Source organism: Osmia bicornis, chromosome 5, assembly GCF_907164935.1.
Source record: "Osmia bicornis bicornis chromosome 5, iOsmBic2.1, whole genome shotgun sequence".
Classification (NCBI taxonomy): domain Eukaryota; kingdom Metazoa; phylum Arthropoda; class Insecta; order Hymenoptera; family Megachilidae; genus Osmia; species Osmia bicornis.
Genome location: NC_060220.1, coordinates 10,340,223 through 10,361,712, shown reverse-complemented (window position 1 = coordinate 10,361,712; position 21,490 = coordinate 10,340,223). Strand labels below are relative to the sequence as shown.

The 21,490-nt window shown below is 38.1% G+C and overlaps 1 protein-coding gene across 3 annotated transcripts in view; it reads left to right on the top strand.

Annotated features, from left to right (window-relative positions):
* Positions 1-21,490, top strand: part of LOC114880700 (facilitated trehalose transporter Tret1) — a 104,330-nt gene that overhangs the window by 19,161 nt on the left and 63,679 nt on the right. For 2 of the 3 annotated variants that reach the window (XM_046285951.1, XM_046285952.1), the window contains exon 4: positions 5,079-5,250. The exons of the other annotated variant lie outside the window; for it this stretch is intronic. In XM_046285951.1, coding sequence (XP_046141907.1) covers positions 5,079-5,250 — 172 coding nt within the window. The remainder of the gene's footprint in view (positions 1-5,078; positions 5,251-21,490) is intronic. 3 annotated transcript variants of the gene reach the window in all.

Below are 21,490 nucleotides of genomic sequence, written 5' to 3'. Positions count from 1 at the left end.
ATCCATGGCTCTGTTCTCTTGTATTTGCCGACAAGCTCTTCGGCCAATTGGAACATGAAATATTTTCGGGATATTCTTGCACCGGTCCATTTCTTGTACAATATCCAGGAATTTATGAGTGCCAAATTCAAAAAAAATTATAAAAAATCTGAAGAGGTCAGCAGAAAGACCCTGCATTTACACTATACAGTGGATGATCATATTATTATGAACATTTCGAAATTACCACTTATTTGAAGTTTGATCGGGAATGGAATTGAAAATATATTTAAAATGGTATCCCTTTTTATTGCAAAACTTACTGTTTTACTTTTTATTATTATGATATTGCTATATTTTACAACTTTTATAATTTAAAACATATATAATGTTAATATTTGGTCACGCTGCCATTGGTATTTATAATTGCCTGAATACGTCTCGGGATGCTTTCCATATTTTTTCAGCAATTTTTTAGCATTTCTGAGTCGTGATGTCATACGAATATAATTTTGTCAATCAGTTGTTGCTTGTTAGTTATTGTCTCTGATGCAATGCGACGCTTTAATAATTCCCATAGATTTTCTATTGGGTTTATATCTGGCGAGTTTCCAGGCCACGGTAAAACTTGAATTTTTTTATTAGTTAGGTAGGCTGTTACGGGTTTTGCTGGAAAGGGTATATTTCACTTTTATGGAATACATAAAATATGTAAGTTTTCCATCTGTTTATAATAATTTGATCACCCACTGTATTTGCGCGCCATTTGGTCGACTACATCTAAGCCAAACTTGGTCTTATTATAAAATCTGATTGTTTCCGGGACACTTTTGCGATGACACAATGTCACAAATGTATGTTTTGTATTGTTAGTAATAATACTTTTACTTTTGGTTTACTCTGGTAAATAGTGAGAATGCAGTTGTCTGATTTATAATGCAGTGAAGAAAACAAAATATCATGTTAAGTATATAAATCATTTTATCTTTGCATACTTTTGCTGGTTTCAATAACTCTTTCTTGTTCGCCCGGATGATCCCAACCAGTTGTCTTTTCTGCTAATAATTTTTTTGCAAGTGATATACTGTGAAAAAAGTTATTCGTAGTTATATTTCTTCCTCGGTGTAAATACGGTTCGGTCAATTTCAAGACTACAAATTGCCTTAAAGGTGTGGAAGATCGGGTTTCGTCTTTACCCAAATACGGACAACCATTTATAATATATTTTGTTTTGACATCGACTGCCAATCAAAATTTTATGCCAAAATTTTTAAGTTTGTTAGGCATATATTACGTAAAGCGACATCAAGCTTTCGTTGGAAATAGTTGTTCATCAACTTATATGGTTTGTAGCACGCTTGACTGTTATGTATAAATTTATTCCATGTTTCAGATATTAGGGCAAACTTATCTGTACGTAAGCGCTGAGATCGGTGTATTTTTTAACCGACTTCGAAAAGGAGGAGGTTACTCAATTCGATCAGTATGTATTTTTTTTTGTGTGTGTTCACCGATTACTCCGAGATGGATGTACCAATCGGAACGAAACCTTTTACATCTTGTAGGGTATGTCTTCCGGTTGGTCCCATTGAAAAAAAATTTTTCATTTTTTCATTGTTATTGCAAAATACAGGAAGTTTTTAATGTCAAGATTGGACGATTTCAATGACCTTTTAATATGTTGTCAGGGACATGATTCTGAACAACTTTTTCATTATGCATAATTAACGGAAAGTTTTAGTTTCCGAGATATTCGTGAAAAACTATTGTTACTACTACATTGAATTCTACGTATGCCTACGTATCTCTACTGGTGTATGAGTCAGCATGCACTCGCCGATTCTCTACTGTTTCTTATATACATGGGTACTCTGCAAGGCATGTACCGATTGCGATGAAACTTTTCACATCTAATAGGAGATATTTCTGCGATATTTCACTTGCAAAAATTTATACAATTTGTTATTGTTAATAATTATTGTGATAACTTGTATGGAACTTGTTATCGTTAAAAACTATCGTTATTGCAATTAACCAATAAGAACGGTAAACGACCTTACGGCATCCTACAAATACTGCTCATTCCACTAAAAAGTGTGAAATAAAATAAATTTTAACAAAAAATACAACCGACTTCGAAATGCACTAAAAAGTATGAAATAATTTCTACTTCATTTATACAAATACCCAACAGCTATTAATAAAACCTATTTACTCGTTAAATAGTATACTAAATACATTTCAACCTTTTCGGAGGAGGCGCAAAATTAAAAACTTTTCTTCTACTAGGAATATTCGGGTATTTTTAATTTTGCGCCGCCTCCGAAAAGGTTGAAATGTATTTAGTATACTATTTAACGAGTAAATAGGTTTTATTAATAGCTGTTGGGTATTTGTATAAATGAAGTAGAAATTATTTCATACTTTTTAGTGCATTTCGAAGTCGGTTGTATTTTTTGTTAAAAATTATTTTATTTATCAGAACGTATCAACCTAAGAATCTCCATAAATCTGTCTCTGGGTATTGCGTTTGTAAGGAAAGATGGGTCCTATTTCTTGGATCATAAATAACTAGCTTTCATTGCTCCTGCGTTATATGCTCCCCGAGCATACAAAATTGCTACAAAAGCATGTACATAATTCTGCAACTGAAATTTTCCATTGCAATAACAATGAAAAAATAAAAAAATTTTTTTTAACGGGACCAATCGGAAAACATACCCTACAAGATGCAAAAGGTTTTGTTCCGATTGGTCCATCCATCTCGGAGTAATCGGTGAACACACACAGAAAAAAAACATACATATACTGATCGAATTGAGTAACCTCCTCCTTTTTGGAAATCGGATAATTAGTAGATATGCAAAAAGATACCAAGAAAGAATTGTAACACATCCAAACCAGCTGGCTGCAGAAGCGTACAAAATCTACATAAATAGAAGGCTAAGAAGAAAACATCCCACCGTTCTCGCTAAATAAATGTAATAGACAAATCGTAAGATGGTGTCCTGCGGGGGGTAGCCATCCACATGCTATATAGTAGTAAAGCGATAAAAAATTTTACCTAATATCCAATTGGACAAATTGTAAAGCACAATGTATACAAAAAAAAGTTCCGATCGCGCATTGCCTCTAAAATTGATTAAAAAAATGGAAAAATGTAATTGTTGCGCGACCGGAAGGCGTTGGCTAATTTAAACAATTTTTTTTTAATTCTTCAATGATTTAAATACTAATCGACTAGAGCTATTACCTTTACGTTGTGGCAAGTTCTAGAATATTCAAAATCATCATAAAAATGTTGCCGATTTTCACAAACTTTAAGTCGGATGCGCGACCGGACGACATCAATCGATTTAATTGAATCTTCTTTTCTTTTTTTTCTGTCTACCTAATTCGTAACTTTTCCGCCGTATTACGTCTTGAAAAAGAAATTTTTAGTTTTTTCGGCCCATTCTAGTATCCAATCCTTCGATTAGGAATTAACGCATGGTAATTTACAAAGATTGCGTGGATTGTCAAGCTTTTCTTCTGAGAACGAATTCTTTTTTTAGTGTGTTCCTTTTTTTGCTACATACTACTGTACAAGCTACCCCGTTTTGCCTACGCATGAAATGTTTCATTAAAAAATGACATATATACCATTGTTAGGTAAATAAACGATTGGAAAGTAAAAATACTGTTGTGTGTATTGTAAGTGATTTTTTAGATTGAAGTCCGATAAAAAAGTAATGTTTTCATACTCGCTTTAACAAAAGTTTATTAGTATTGAGGTTTATAGTTGATCACGAACTATTATGAAGACGATCTGAATGTAATTATTATTGCATATCTATTATTACAGAAAAATAATAATACGTTGTCTTACCCAGCTTTCACCGATGTACAAGATTATTCTACAAATTCCATTGAATTCTTGTAACTTACTGAATGTAAAAAAGAACAAGTTCAGCATTGATTGGTAAATTGATAAGCAAAATAAATACAGTTCTAAAATTATTCATTTTTATGAACAGCTGAACATAATGGTACTAAAGTTTAGAAACAAGCGAGAAAATTGATTCCAAATTTTTATTTATTCATTTTCGTATCAGTTTTTCAAAACTTCTATCGAGTTTTTACGTTATACTTATCAATGTATAAAAAATGTTATTCTTTTTAGTAATACATTTTAGTAATACAAGTTCCTTTGCAAACTTAATGTACTTAATCCAAATACCTACTATGCATTCGAATTTTTTTTTTGTGGTGTTGTACACTTTGTTACATTGCTTTCAAGATATGAAAGCTTCGTGAATTTAAAAAACAAAAGTAATAAAAACACAGTTTATGTAGATGTTAATTAGAAACAGAAATAAAAGTGACCAATAGTGATGGGTTTTCGAATCTAAACTTAGAAACGAATCGCAGTTTTTCAAGACTGTGAGGATTCGAATCAAAGTTAGTTAAACTCTTAAAATGCTTTTAAGAGATCGAGTGCGCATTAAATTTGGCCGGAATTTAAAGTTCTAAAACAATTAAAACTTTTTAAAATAGTAAGGATAGTAAGCAAGTAAAGATATCATATAACAAACTATAACCGCAAAACAGGAGGCAATAAAATTTATTCCATTTGGTTTGTTAATTTAGAATCTATCATTAGGTTACATTTATATTTTACAAATTAATTATGTTAAATAAACTAGCGAATATTTTTTATAAACTTCTAGGAAATCGTTTAAATGCTGTTCATGACATAAACAGTGTTTAAATTATTTTCAAACCCCATTAAGGACGGGTTAATCATTTTTACATTACTTCTTATGGGAAAGATTGGTTTGGTATATGTCCTATTCGGAATAAGTCCAAATATCAGGAACGGATTAAGTTCGTATACCGAGGTACCACTGTATATGTGTAGACAGTAAAGATTTATAATATATACTTTGAAGGATGGAATTATTACTTATTTCACTTTAAATTAATAATACTCTGTGTAAATTTAAAAATGCTCCGTCCTTAAAGGGTTAATAAGTAAAATTGTACGTTACCATATAACGATCTTTACTACGATTAAAACTAATTCATTAATTTTTATTATTTTTATTAAATATTTTTAGCGAAGAGAGCCGGATGCTTGGATGCGATACGGTTGATTATGTAAAAATAACTAAAGTCGATAATATTTGCGAGGATATTGAAAACAACAACACTGATGATAAAGGCAATATTTTTGACGACAGAAACATAGTAACACGATTCTCATCAAATTCCAAAGGTGTATTTGCACAGGTGAGGATAAAATAGAATTAAAATTAGAGTTACAAGAAAAACATGCATCTTTATGTTGATTCTATTGCAATACAGATTACGCAAAATATTTTATATAATAAAAGGACAATAGTAGAAACAGACCAGTTTTGACAGTGAACAGAAAAGAAATATTCCTTTACAATATTTACAGTCGATCACAAAAATATTCAGACACCAGTATAGTTTTCTCTATTTTAAGAAGATATGCAAGTAAAATGTGTGTATTATTCTATATTGAATTATAGTTTATAGTTAACAAAAATATAGATATCATTTGTTTATTATACAGATTGATTCTTATTAAGTGGCCAATTGAGTTTTCCTTAAAAAGAGAGATACAAAAAAAACACAGTTGAGCAAAAAATATTTTGTTCGGGAGAAACAATATTTACCATATACACAACTACGCTATAGGTGAATGTGCTAGAAAAGTCTCAAAGGCAACTTTCTTTATTTAACCAGAATGGTGCAGTTTTTGTTATTGTTAGATAGGTTGATTATTCAGAGCATTTTGCGTGGAAAAGTATTAACAACATACTTTTGTTGTTACATACTGAAACAACAACATAATGTTTAACGAATCAGTAACTTACGAGATATTTTAAGTTTAAAAATGAAATTTAACATACAAAAATTTCAAATATTTTACAAATACCCTTGGGCGACAAGTTAGATACAAGGATATTTGGTATTCCATCAGGTCCTAGGTTGGTGTTTTTGCATTTGTTAAGTACGTTGTTTAACTCCTCAAGCCTAAATTGTTTATTTATTAATAGGAGCTCATCAGCTTTAATTTGACGGGTTTGTTCGGGTATGGCAGTTGCTTGGTTTGATCTGCACAAGAGGAAGTCATTGGAGTAATTCGAATCGCTGGAGTTCTTACAATTAGCAACATTTTCGGCTAATAGGTTAACAATTTCTATGTGGTTTGAAATTATTGAGTTATCGGATCTTGCTAATACGATGATACTGTTTTTACGGAAGGACCCCTGAATTGAGTTTAATTTGCTCCATATTATCTTTGTAGGAGTAGTGTTGTTTAGTGAGGGTAGAACCAAGACTGTTTTTTTACTTTAATTACTATTTTTGCAGCAGCTCTAAATTTTTTAAATTCTATTAGATTTTCCGTTGATTTGTGTTTTTTTCTATCTATTGAATACTCTTTTAGCGTTTCTGATTGCAGTATCACATTTGTTATTCCACCATGATACTGAATGTTGGGTTTTAAATGGTCTGGTTGATGTTTTGAATTGAACGGCTATTTGGCATCAGTTATTCTTCGAATTCTCAAGTATTCTTCAGTATTCTTAATCATAGACCCTACTCGGCTGGTAATTTGATACAAATCATGATTTTAGTTTATCACATTAATCTTGGTGACAAGCAAGAATGTGGCGGGTCGAGACAAACTCGGTTTTTATCGTTAGCGAAATACTTTATTATAATGAAACGGTTAACGGACGTGCTCACATACCGCATGGTTACAAAGGAATATATATCGTGAGCACAGGAGAACAAAAGAACTTTGCTACGCATGCTCACATTGACTGCAATTTAACGTATTCTCAACACTCCCCCTTCAATGCGAGCATAAAAGTAATTTCAACAATAGTTTGGAAAATAAACAAAACATACAAATTTAATTATAGTTCCTTTAGTACCAAGCCCTGAACACAAAACCAATGCTTTTCCTTGCTTAACGCCTTTGTTAAACCATCCGCAACCATCAATTCAGATGGCACATACTCTAAACCAGCGGTTCTCAAAGTGGGCGGCACCGCCCCCCAGTGGGCGCTGGAAGTATTAGGGGGGCGGCAGTGGGTGTGAAAGAATTTTGGGGGCCTTCAGGAGGCCTAGCGAGGGCGGTGGCGTATTTATATTATAGTCGTGGTATAAGGTTAATTGTAATAACATATCAGAATCGGTGTACCCAGTAACTATTTTTGTTTTGATTTCGGTTTTGTGTAAGAGCCGACACTCGATTCGATGTGGTGCGGCGTGCTCTTTGTAAGGAAAGCCGATTCGTAGATCGTGTATTGTTCGTCGATCGCGCAGTCCACGGGCGATTAGTCAGTCAGTCGCAGGCACCATCCTGATATTTCAGACTTCAGGGGGGGGGGCTTATAAGCAACTTATGCTCAGGAAAGTGGGCGGTGGCCCGAAAAAGTTTGAGAACCTATGCTCTAAACAAATGTCTCATTTTCTCACCTCATCTCTCGCAAAATGGTATCGCAAATCGATATGTTTCGCGCGGGCATGGTACACAGGGTTCTTAATTAACAAGTTCGCACTTTGATTATCATGGTATAGTTTAAGCTGATAATTAATGTTTAACTCATTGAATAAGTTGTTCAACCAACTTATCTCATTTATTGATTCCGCTATAGCCTTGTACTCCGCTTCTGCTGAGGATAGAGCAACCGTTTCTTATTTCTGCGACTTCCATGATATGGCACTACCACTCGATATAAATGCGTACCCTGTTAAAGATTTCCTATCATTTTTATCCGAGCCCCAGTCAGCATCTGCGAAACCTATCAGATCTTCCCTATCCTTTTTGAATGTTAAAGCCAGGTCAATTGTACCCTGTAAATACCGCAGTATCCGCTTTTGCCGCAGTCCAGTGTGTACTATCAAAATCGGAAACAAATTGAGATAAGTAAACCGTGCTTTTCATAATGTCAAGCCTTGTGCACACGGATAAATACATTAATAGCCCTATCAATTCTCTATATGGTATGTTAACCCTTTTACTGTCAACGCCGTTTGTGAAGAAGTTATGTGCCGCGAAAGGAGTATCATAAGGCTTACAATTTTCCATTTAAAATCTTTTTAGGATTTCTCTAATGTATCTCCTTTGGGTCAGCTTTATCTTGTCATCTTCCCTAATAATTTCTATACCTAAACAATACTTTGCCTCACCTAAATCCTTAGTCGTTATGCTTTTCATTAAATGTACTTTTATTTTATTAATGCTGATGCTCGCGATTAACAAATCATCAACATAGACTAGCACAATTGTGAACTCATAATCATTTCTATTGAAATATATGCAAGGATCGGATAACGACTGTTTCAAATTTGTGTTAAAATTAAATCTAGTTTTCGGTTGCATTGCCTACTCGCTTGTTTTAAGCCATAAAGAGAACGATTTAACTTACAAACTTTGTCACTTGACTGTACATCTCTAAGTATCTTAATGACTTTTTCTTTAATTAATCCTTTTTCATTCTTTATTATAGTTTCAAGAAAATATTCTAAGTTATCTGGGATCTTCATATAAACCTCTTCACCTAGATCCCCATTTAGGAAAGCAGAAGCAACATTTACCTGATGAATTAATAAATTATAACTTATCCCTAGTGCCATTAGGATTCTTAAGGATTCTAGTCTCGCTACAGGTGAGAAGGTCTTATTATAATCAATACCTGTTATTTGAGAAAATCCTCTTGCTACTAGTCTAGCTTTTCTACGATTAAGACTTCCGTCACTGTTGATTTTGTTACTTAACACTATTTTACTGTCCTCTATGTTTTTACCTTCAGGAGAATCTACTACAGTCCATGTATCATTTTCTAGTAGACTTTTAATTTCTTTTACAATGACCTGCTCCCATTCACTCTCCTCTTCACTTTGAATGGCTTCTGCCAGAGATATCTTAGCAAAATTGGGAGTTGCGTCTCCAAAAATGTCATCCTCCAACTCGTCATCGTTACTTCTATATCCACTTATATCGCTATTTGCTGTATTGTATCTCTTTCTTGGACGACCCCGTCTTCCTGTTCTTATGATTCTAGGTCTCCCTAGTGGTCTTCTCTCGATTCCCTCAGTGTTGCTTTCCTGTGGATTTTCGATCTCCGGACTTTCTTCAGTCAATATCTCAACGTTACTATAATCTTTTAAATTTTCCTTGTCGCTCCGATCCTCTTCTAATAAATCTAGGTTATTTCTTTCTCTCTCCAACTCCTTATTCTTTACAAAACTTTCTGCTTTCTCTAAAAATTTAAGATCTCTTGAGGCAATCACTTTTCTAATCGACTTTATCCATATTCTATATCCTTTAGTTTTTTCAGAGTATCCTACAAAGATCCCTTCCTTCGATCTATTAGTGAATTTTCCCTTTTGTGTCTTGGCTAGTACAAACGCTTTTGCTCCGAATACTTTAAAATGCTTTAAGTACGGAGCGTTCTTATACCAGAATTCATAAGGGGTGTATGTTTCTAAACTTACGGTGGGACATCTGTTTCTGATGTAGTTGACGGTCATGATCGCCTTTCCCTAAAAAGAAACTGGCATATTCGCCTGTATTAGCATACACCTCTACATTTCTACAAGCGTTCTATTTTTCCGTTCCGCATTTCCATTTTGTTGGGGGGTACATATATGGCCCTGTCAATCTTCTCTGTATCCCTTCTCTCTGTAGAAACTCATCAAATTCAGTTTTACAGTACTCACGTCCATTATCACTTTGCAAAAACTTGATTTTATGTTCCGTAAAATCTTTTGCCATATTCTTGTATCTTTTAAATGCATCCAATGTCTCAGTTTTGTTTTTTAATATAGTATCGGTAGTCGGTAACCGATATTAATTAAGTCGATTTTAACTGAAATCGACAGTTAAAATAAAGACTTCCCGACGCCAATACGTGTGATTCTTTAGAACAACCTTAGGCTCATTAACGGCTCGTCGTCGCAGCGGCGACGTCACCAGGTGAGGGAAGGGTTATGGGTTAGTGTTAGGTGGGCGCATGGGTGGGGAAAGCGCAGCGATTGTAACGGGGGGGGGGCACAGGTGTCACCACGTTACAGTATACTTAATAATAAAATATTTCAAAATTATTTTCATACGTTATTAAATGATTATTGTATATTCTTATGTAATTAATAATTTAAAAAAAAATTATTTTATGAAAAAAAAATAAAATTGTATATACTGTGACCCTTTCGGGGGTTCACTCTATATAATTCTTTACAGTACAAAATTCTTTCTTACGAACGTTGGGCGCCAGTCACTCGCGGTGGCAATCGAAAATTAGGAAAAAGGGGGTAGAATGGGGGTCGTTACAGGGGATGGGACTCGAGGCACATACGTCCTTACAATATCGCGGGGGAGTGCGCAGGGCGGATTATCTAGGGCTAGGAGAGGTCTCAGGGCACGGAAGGGTTCCAGGAAGTTCGTACACGTTACGCGTAGGAGGATTCTTGTGGATAGGATTAATAGGGGTAGGACAAAGGGGTTTCGCAAACGTGGAGACGTTGAATAGCCGATACAATACGCGGACGCGAAAATACGCGGGCGAGAAGATTGCCGTTGCCTTGCACTCACTCTTTACAATTGATATCGAAAGAGACTTACTTCAGACTCCACACACTCGCTACTACTCCCTCGCACAACTCGCTTCTCTATATCGCTTCTATATAATCTCAATATTCGTTCTATTAGATAGCCCTGGGCTCAATGACGGCTCGTCGTCGCCGCTGCGACGACGAGACCGTCGCGGGATATTTTTGGGAGGGGATGGGGAATAGGAAGGGGGGCCTCTTCTGGCAACGGAATAGATCGGTTATCGATTGTCGATCTGCCGGTGTTCGGGGTCGATGGGGCTGGCGGATCTCCTGCAGTGGCAGGTGGGCTGAGGTTTTCGGGCTCGGCGACAGATGGCTCCGGGTGGACGTTTGTATCAGCTCTGGGCCGCTTCGTCTATTTTTCCGAAGTCCCGCGTTGTTTTTCCTTTCTGGAAGGGTTGAAGATCTGTCGCCGGCCTCGGAGCTCCTTTTTGCGGGTGGTCCTTGTTGCCTTCTTTCCGTCGCCTCCATCGGCCCGACACCGGTGGGTAGGGGAGAGGGGTAAGGTGTTGGAAGGGTTAAGGGTCATTTTTAGGTGGGATGTGAGGTGGGAGAAGCGCAACGATTGTAACGGGGGGGCACAGGTGTCACCACGTTGCAATACATTGTGGCGCTACTGCGCCAACAGCGGCTCGCTGTCGCGCTAGAGTTCACCCTCTAGGTTTCGATGCCTTTTTCGGGTTTTCCCCGAAGTACGAACTAGGATTAATAATGGCGTCTGGATTGAAAACCGTTACGGTACGCATCTGAATTCCTCGTCCGATTAAGATTTAGCGTGCTCGACGTTTAGTGGGTTTCTCATTGTAAAGCCTCACAATAAACATTGTGCTTCTCCCCGCAAACGTGTCGGATTATTTGCAGTACAGTAAAACTTGGATATATGCAACAAACATTGGGACCCAGGCGTTGCATATATCCAGTCGAGGTGTCGAATCTCGGGTTACACGCGACGAGCAGCCAAGCGTGAACGTAGAAAAGGACAGACAGTGGTGGAAAGAGAGAGGTCCGATGATCAAAGGAAAGAGCCGAAACGTATCGGTGTGACTAATACTAATTCAACTATAAAACTTTTTTATTTTTGACTTTTTTTTACTGAAACTTTTACTAACGCATTGGTGAAATTTTTCTGATTAAAATGATACCAAACACGATATAGTTTGAATTATAATTACTTGCTAAAATTGATGTTAAAAGTTGGCGAAAAGCAAAGGAGGATTGGAAATGAAAACCGGTTGCGGCGTCGACTCGGGTTTCAAACGTTGCATATATCCAAGCGAGGTGTCGATTCTGGGCATTTAAACGTTGCATATATCCAAGCGAGGTGTCGATTCTGGGCATTTAAACGTTGCAAATATCCAAGCGAGGTGTCGATTCTGGGCATTTAATGTTGCATATATCCAAGCGAGGTGTCGATTCTGCGTCCGTACAAATCGTTTGTACCGTGCCGCGTTACCTATTCTACGTTCGTACACAACATGCGACGTGTTGCATGTTGCATGTTGCGTGTTTCATGTATCTTTGGTGTACGGCCTGCCTTATACATATGTAGCCAAATTATATCGTGTTTGGTACCATTTTAATCAGAAAAATCTCACAAATGCATTAGTAAAAGTTTCATTAAGAAAAAGTTAAAAATAAAAAAGTTTTATCGTTCAATTAGTATTAGTCACACCGATATTACGGTCGGATCATATTACACGGTTTCCTCGCCGAGCGGCTCGGTCCGGCTTAGGGGGATCCCCCCAAGTGGAGGGGATAGGGATGTTGCATATATCCAGACAAACTTCTGTTGCATATATCCAAGTTTTACTGTACCCATAACATGGAGCGTGAACTCCAGACAAAAAAGTTTCCAGCGGTTCCATAGACGGAAACCTTATCGACTTAACTATCGCCGACGTTGGAAAACTTTCTAATATTTTAGAGGATAAGGTGCGTAATTTTCAATTATTTACAATAACTTCACTTTCTCCATTCAGATTTTACTGCATCCAGTGCAAAAATGTTAGAAATCACATAATGCACTAAGTGTGTAAAGGAAATGTAAAAATTGAAAGTATTTCTCATGTTATCGCACGAAATATGTCGAAAATATAAATTTTTGATTTTTTTCGGTTTGACGCACCAGAATGAAAAATCTGAAAAAAATTGAGGACACCAGTCATGCTAATATCTAACTACTGTAAAAGTGAAAATCTAGTGTCTCGAAAGCTTCTACCCGAAATCTCAATTTTTCGACTTTTTTTTGCATTTTTGATTTTTCACTCCTAGGATTTGCAGACGAAAAATCTGAAAAAATTCACAATCATAAAGAAACTTGGCTAGAATATACTAGAATTTTTTCAGCTTTTTTGAATATCATTAAATAGGGAAAATATGACAAAAACTACTTTTTCTTTCTTACCCTGTAACTACCCTCCCGGTTGAGGTACAGGGTTGAAACTTGGTGTACCATGGATTTTTGGGATATGCTATCGAATGGTGCATTGCGAAGTAAAATCGGCTCAAGGGCACTTTTGACCATCTTATCCTGCTACATATACCCTTTCTCTAAAACTTTCACATTATTTGAATTGCTTCAATTCACTAGGTGGTACATATACTTAAAATTAGATCTGATCTTGCCTTCTTATCGTTTTTGATCCACATATCATATGCTTCTCGCGAGCTATGTACTTTCACCTTCCACTATTTTTGGCTTTACTTTCTCACTACTAGTGTTCTGCCATAAATCATTTTTAGTTAACAGTGCCTCTATTTGCCTCTATTCTCCACGGGTCAAAGTTATCTTTGTTTAATAACTCAAATCTATAGCCCTACAGAGCTCATCATTCTCCATACACGTGCTCTCCTAACCTCAAACTTAACTTTTCTATTTTGCGCAATATTAAAACGAATTTTGTGCCACACTAATTAACGTGACCACCTGGGCCCATAACTTGATAAGTAGGAATGTGGCGGGTCGAGACAAACTCGGTTTCTATCACTAGGGAAATACTTTATTATAATGAAACGGTTAACGCACGTACCAGCGTGTACTCACATACCGCATGATTACAAAGGAATAGATTGCCTCGAAATAAGCAAGTGGTCTCTGCTTCGAAATAAGCAACTCGCTATCCTCTCTTCTTTGTTTGAAGTGGCCCGCAAAGTGAAAGGTCCGAAAAATGAGTGGAGGTCTAACTCCAATTTAAAAATCGAAAACAGTCATGGGGACTGTCGACAGAAGTGAAAACTTAAAACTATGAAATAACAGTGGCTTTTTTTGAATTTTCAAATTAATTGTAGTATCAAAAATTAAAATTTCATAATTTGTAGATTAAGTGCGATTTAAAATCATTAAAATTGGTTAAATTTAATTTTTAAGCCCAACCGTTATATATGAATATATATGTATATATTGGTGTCGGTCGCCGTGCTGCTGCCTGCAAAGACAATAGAAAAGCGGCGATCGCACACTGACGCGTAAGAAGTACACGGACGCACACGACAGGCAGAATTCAATGTGTTAGTTTCAACAGTTTTTCGAAAATATCTCGAAAACTAAGGCCAAGCGGCGGTTATATGTGTAGGAAAAAGTTGTTCAAAATGTTGATTTCTACAACATTTTTAAAAATCATCGAAATCGGAGTTACTGTCCGTAATCTAAATAATTACCGGTTAAATATTAAAAAACTAAAAAATAAATAATATCAAGTTTTTAAACACAAATATTGATACTTTCCACGTAGTCAATTTAACTTTACTTGTATAGATATACACAGCACTAATGTTGCACGACACGTTACCCTTATAGCGCGTGTGCCAGTCTGGTACCAGAGCAGTAGATCGTCATTTCGAGCATGTCGGTGACGCGAACCCATAAGATTTTCCCCTACCGAAAATCGCTCAACGCGCCTAAAGAAGTTTTCACTTCAATAAGATCGGGTTAACGATCTCTCATTCGTCAAGCCGAATAGCATACCTGCTTCGTAATAAGCAATTGTTCGGTCCCGAGCGAGTTGCTTATTTCGAGGCAATCCTATACAGTGTGTCCCACGTAACTGGAAACACTCCAATATTTCCTAAACTATTAAAGATACAGGAAATTGTTTTGGTGGTCATTGCATGATAAGATAGAGCAACATTTTGACGTAGACAAATTTTTTTTTGCATCATTATTTTCAAAAATATAATGGCAAAGTTTGGTTTTTTAAATGGAACTATATATTTTTCTTTCGATCATTTGATAGTGCTTTTGAAATCGAATTCATTAAGCTTGCATGTATACACTTGATTTTCATTTGTTTACGAGATATTGCGCTAACAAATTTGGAGATTTTTCACGGGAGAAATTCCCTTCAGTGGGAAATATCAGCAGGGATCCTGTTTGCCCGTGAAGTTTGGGCCTGCCGTCCCACTGGCCGCCTGTGGTATCCATTTCTAGAGAAGTCGTATTTATCTATTCGCGGTAGCGCTATCGAGTATCTGAGGGAGTTTTGGTTGCTCCCGGCGTTAGCCATGTTTAAGGCTATGCGTTTGTCGGCCCTATTACGTCGCCAGTGGTATATGATCGATGCATTATTAGCATCCTAGATAAGTCCCTTATCATCACAATACATGAAGGTTTGGGGCGAGACGTATCCAATGGATAGTTGTCTGCGGGCGAGAGCTGGATCGGTTTTGGTAAGCGGTTGTAGTGTAGTATTCTGTAATTTAGGGAGTTTACTAAAATAGTTTCTTATTAGTCTTATCAGAAATGTGTCAATTCTAGATATGTCTGCTTTGTTGTAGATAGTGCTATTACTGGTGTACTGTTGGTAGTTAGTGTGGTGAGATCGATACAGTCTGAAGCATGCCATTAGGCATCTTCTTTCAAATACATGGATCTTTTCCATAGTCGAGTGGTTGCAATTCCACCATATGGAGGCCGCGTATGTGATCACTGATCGGATTAGAAGCTGGTATAAGATTATTTTTGTGTTAGGAGTGAGGTGAGAGTTGTAGAATATTCTGCTATTGGCTTGGAGCACTGAGCGAGCTTTCTTCAGCTGAAGTTCGATGTGGGTATTGCCGCAGAGGAGGTAATCTAGCTGGTATCCTAGGTATCTCACATTGTTTTTATGTGGGATGGTCACGAGCGTGTTGGAACCTGGGATATTGGTTTGAATTTGGAAATTTTTGTATCCTCTTCGGTTGCTAGTAGAGAGGCGCTCTAATGGTTTTCTGAACACGATGGTCTCGCATTTGGAGGGGTTAAATTTAAGGTTCCACGTCGCATAGTAACTGTTGATTTTGTTTACAATCGAGCCTAGAGAGGACTGCACTTCTGAGACCTTGTTACTCGCCGCGTATACAATGGCGTCATTTGCAAATATCAATAGGTTAGGGTTCTGGGGTTGGTTAAGATCGAAGAGTTTAGGAAGGTCGCTGGTGAATATGTTGAATAGAACTGGGGAATTGACGGTGCCCTGTTGTAGCCCTTCATGGATGTGGAATCTCTCGCTTGATAGATTTGTGCCGTCTGTGGTGTGGAAGGATTTTGCACTGACCATGTCCCAGATTAGATGTATGAGCCATTGCGGTATGTTCCTCTTACTTAATTTGTATAATAGGCCGTCAGTCCAAACGGAATCGAACGCTTTTTCTAGGTCGAGCAAAGCTGCGCCAACGAACATACTGTTGCCGACCTTGATATTGAGGTCGGACACTAATTTGTGGATAACATGGGTCGTGGAGTGATTGTGTTTGAAGCCAAATTGACAGTCGGGAATAATATTTAGTGATCTGCAATGATAAGTGATGATAGTATTGATATGAGCTTCGTAAACTTTACTGATCGTGGGCGTGAGGCTGATCGGCCGGTAACTGGATGGGTTATTAGGATCTTTGCCTTTTTTAAATACAGGAATGACTTTGGCGCATTTCCACGCAGTTGGAAAGTAGTTATGGTTTAAGCAGTTATGGAAAATAATTGTTAGTGCTAGTGGTTATCGGGTAGGTGTTTAAGTACTATTGGCGGTATTTTATCTAATCCGTACGAAGTTTTGTTTGGCAGATTTTTAAGGATTTTTCCAATTGAGAAGGGGTTACAGAATAGGTGACACTCGGTAGCTGTGAGGAGCGGTGTGCTCGCTCGGTTATTGTCTGAGAATGTGGTGAATGTGAATCCCTGTTGTCTGTTTATGTTGGCCTCGGATTTTAGTAAGTCAGCGGTAACACTAACTATCCCCTTTAGCCTCGTGTTCTGATTAAGGTCCCTCGGCGAGTTTATGGCTTCGAAATGCGAGCCCAGAACGTTTAATTTGTTGTCGGAGACGAGGGTGTTGTTGATGCAGCACTTGCTTCGATTGATTATGGGGAGATCATTGGTATCTATGTGTAGGTCATTAATTGACGGCGGTTGTTTAGGCCGGAACAGAGGGTTAAGTTTAGGGAAAAAGAGGTCTGGATTTCGGTAGTCGATAGATTTGAGGATTTTCTTCCAGTACTTTTCGGTCGTTTTCCTGAGCTCTAAGTAGATGGTTAGTCCGGTTTCTTTGAGTAATGATTTTAAGGCTTTAGTTATGGTTAGCCTGGATGTGGGGTCAGAAAGATGTAATTTGTGTAGTATGATGACTATTTTGCGCTCTTTTCTTTGGAATTTGAGGATTTTCTTGTTGAGATATTTTATGAGGATGGGAGTATTGTTTACTGGAAAGCGAGGGACCGTGCGTTGGTTATAATATTGTTGATATTGAGTAGTTCATTATCGATTTCAGCTATGGTTAGGTTGCGGTTATCAGGGATTGTTATTGAGAAGCTGCTATTTAGTTTGGAAGAGAAGAATTCCCAATTGGTAGCTTTGAAATTTAGAAATTGGGTCGGTTGCGGCGGGTTCGCTGTAGAGATGGTGTCGTTTAGGAGTTCGAAGGAGAGAGAGATCGCAGCGTGGTCTCTGTCGTAGGGTAGTGTAGGGGCTTTATTCAACGATGTGTAATTGTTAGTTAGTTTGATCCTCGCGTCTGTCATACATATGTCTAGATAGGTATGCGCATGTTTATACGTTGGAGTTTGCGGGGTGATTATTTTTAGTCTGAACTTATGCTCGTGGACCTCTTCCCAGTGTTCGATGAGTCTACCCCGCTGGTTGTTAGCTCGGTCGCCCCATTGCTTGCGTCTAGCGTTAAAGTCACCAGCTATTATATAGTAAGAGTCTGTGTCCTCGAGTTGTAATGCGGTAATGAGGGAATTGAGTTCTTCTATGAAGAGCCTTCTATTATCTTTTCTGGCATACAGACTGACCAGGAATTTAAGGCTCTGCGGTAGGGTGACTATTCCAAATTTTGTTTTTTCTAATGAGGATGGCAGTGCCGCCACCGCACTTGGCATTCGGTCTATCGTTTCTTATGAAATGATGGTTGGAGAAGGAAAGTCTGTGTTTGGCGTTGAGTTTTGTATCGGATAGGTATATGGCGTCAAGGTTGAGCAATTCTAGTCTTCGGTATTGGGCGCAGATAGAGTTTACATTGATAGCGGCTATTCTGAGGTTAGTTAAAGGGGTTTGTTGATTAGGTATTATAAGTGTTAAACATGTGTTACGAGCCGGAGGGGGCGGCTGCGTAGCCGGGGCTTAATTTAGGTAAATGGTAATTGTTAATGGCTTGACCAGTGTTGTTATTAACACTGGGAGCCTAAGGAAGTAGACGTGGAGACGAACCTACGTATGGCTAACGTAGGGAGCTCCAGGAGGTTGGCTATGGTGGACGAACCTACGTATGGCTAACGTAGGGAGCCACAGGAAAGGTGTAGAGTGGAGGACGAACCTACGTATGGCTAACGTAGGGAGCCTCAGGAGAGTGATATGCGGACGAACCTACGTATGGCTAACGTAGGGAGCCGCAGGAAGCGTTAGTATTAGGTCTCGTAACTTGATTGATGTACCTCGAGCGGTAAAGGTACACCTTAGTGGGTTTCTGGACAGTAAATATAATTGTACAATAGTATGTAAATTAAACTAGAATGAGTTTATTCTCTATTCCGGACTTTACAATTGTTGTGTGTAATTGTCGCGGTATTCAATGAATTGAACTCTAGGTTGCACGTTTGAAATGAGTTGAATAAATAAAGTTTAGTTTCGATTCCGCGAAGCAAGAATCTAATCCTTCTCGGTTTTCACGAACACGAGCAAACGGGGGCGGATTACAACGATTATAATAATGCTTAACAGCCGACAACGTACTGTATAGTTACTGTGAGTGCTTGAAAGGGACTTGAATACCCGATCTCGCAGAGTTTCCTCGTTGCAGAGATTATCCGAAAAGAACGTACTGACGTGTATCGAACTGATTCTAGACTTCAACTAGACCCGAGGTGCCCTTGTCGCCACCCTTTTTATACTCAAAAACTAGAGTAAAAAGGGTGGTGGGGACTGACTCTACGTGACCCGTAGGACCGCGCCCTTGCTTTGCGTTGGTCTCGAATTTTCTAGAAGACGGTTGGTGTCGGGTGCACACATCCGATTCCATATAAGGAAATTTCCAAGACGGATACGTAAAACATGGAATTGAGAATGAACTCGATCTTATCAGAATCTGCCGTTATTTAGGCTGATAGGGTTTTGAGGCGTTGCAATACTACCAAGGCAATTTCCGTTTTTAGTTCGTTCATCCAGTTTGCAGGGCCCTGGGTGGTTGTCGGAGGTTGAGTCGTTGTCGGTGCTTCTGGGTTGGCGGCCTTGAGCGAGAATGGCTGGACCTCTTTCGGTCGATGGTCGGTAGATGGCGGCGGGGGTACCGTTTCCTGCTTATAATTGAGGGCTTGGGCAAAGCTCGTGCCCGGCCTTAAGGGGGTAGACACGGGTAATAGTAGCGCGTTGACTTTACCGGCAAAAATGGGCCTAAACATGGGTTTACGGGACTACACTTTTCGTCCTTATATGAGAACATTTGGGGCTGAGTGAAGGCTTATTCGAAAGAGGAAGGTCCAATGCAGTGCGCTGCACTCATGTTTTAGTAGGATTATGTTCATGTTTAGTAATATAAGCGTCCAAAGTGGAGGAAAAAATCGACAAAATGCAGTCGCGGAATCGAAGCATTTTTAGGCCACTAAAAGAGTGCTGTGATTAAAATCATGAGTGCAGCGCTCTAGCCACAACCCTTACCTGCAAATTAAGATCTATTTTGTCTTCATTTGTTGCCAAATAAGGACGAAAAGTGTAGTCCCGTAAAAACATTCCCACAGACTAGTTCCGCCATTTTGTGGATAATACAGAGCAAGTCACGTGACAAATTCAGTTCAGCTAGTAGTTATAAGGTGGCGTCTAACTAAGAAGGCTGTCGATTTGGAATCGTAGCCAAAATCAGGCGTTAGCTTGGCTACGTCACTCGACTGTGTCAGAGAAGGCAAGCGAAAAAGGCAACAACGCCCGAACGCTGAGTGAGACGAACTAGTCATGCTGTCCTTCTCTCATTCTGAATGAGGAGATCGTCCCTTTTCGCTAAGTTTTGACTGACGCCCGCCTGGATTTTTCACAGCGGCCCATAACAAACCTCGCTCAAAGAGAAGGTATAACAAGAGAAGAATATACCTGCTCTTTGCAATAATTCTGCAAATGTTTTCATACATAAGTTGTATATGAGATATTTATTTATTTAAATTATTTGCATTCACTCAGAATATTGACTAACACTCCTTTGTATTTTTTATTAGTTTCGATAAACAAAGTTACTATAGGTTTTTGGAAATACAAGCGTCACGCAATTGGGACGAAGTATATCTTTTTAGTAAGAGATAGGAGAAAGCTATTGATGTAAAAGTTGAATGGTATGACTTATGAAAAATATGAGATATCTCACGAAATATTAGTTTTTTAATCATTATACTGTTAGATATAGGTGATAGGTAATAGTGAGAGGGAATAGTAGCGAGGGCAGAGAAGGAGAGAAGGAGCCGAGGCCCCTCCATTTATTAGTTCTAATACTACTTTTTTATCCAGAATTTTCCAAGGAGTTGATACGAGTAAAGAAAGAAATGCAATTCTATTTAAACAAAAAGTGCATCTGCATTTTTTTAGTGCATCGTTGCATTCACCAAGAAAATGAAGTCATAGAAAAATAAACATTATCATACCATTGAATTTTTACATGAACAGCTTTTTCCTATCTCTTACCAAATTCAAGATATAGCCCGTCCCAATTGCGTGACGCACCCTGTATGCTTTTATGAATTAAAAAACATTTATTTAAACTAATAACTAATAATTTATTTAAGCTAATAACTTTTTCTAAAAATTACTGTCAGATCCTTCGGTTCTTCAGAGTATGCATATATTTTTCAGCAGCGAGGGGTGCTACGGTGCACTATATAAAATCCACGCGTTTGGTCAGTCAGAATTTACCGGAGCGGGACAATTCTATCATTTAGGTTGAAAGAAGGATAGCATGATCACCCTACATCTCACTCTAACCACGCGCCAATGTTTCGCTTTCGTTCTTTAGGCGGACCGTCGCTATCCTCTGGCGAGATGAGCGTTTGAATGTGTTTGTAACAATCTCGTTGAACCATGACCAGACCGCCCTGCATTGAACCTTCCTCTTTCGAATGAGCCCACACCCAGCCCCAAATCTTCTCATATAAGGACGAAAAGTGTATTCCCGTAAACCCCTTTTTAGGCCCATTTTTGCCGGTAATGTCACCTCGCTGCATTACCCGCGTCTACCCCCTTAAGGAAAAGGTTCAGCTTATAAAAATGGCCCAGCTGATTCGCACTAATAGTATGGTTAGTTTTGTCAATTTCTTTAATCAAGAAATCCGTCTTGCATGGGCAGATGCTTTTCACCAAGTCTATTAAGGCCTTAAATGACGAGCTTGTAACAAAAATAGGTGGGGGCTTGGGCCCTTTACCAGCCTTACT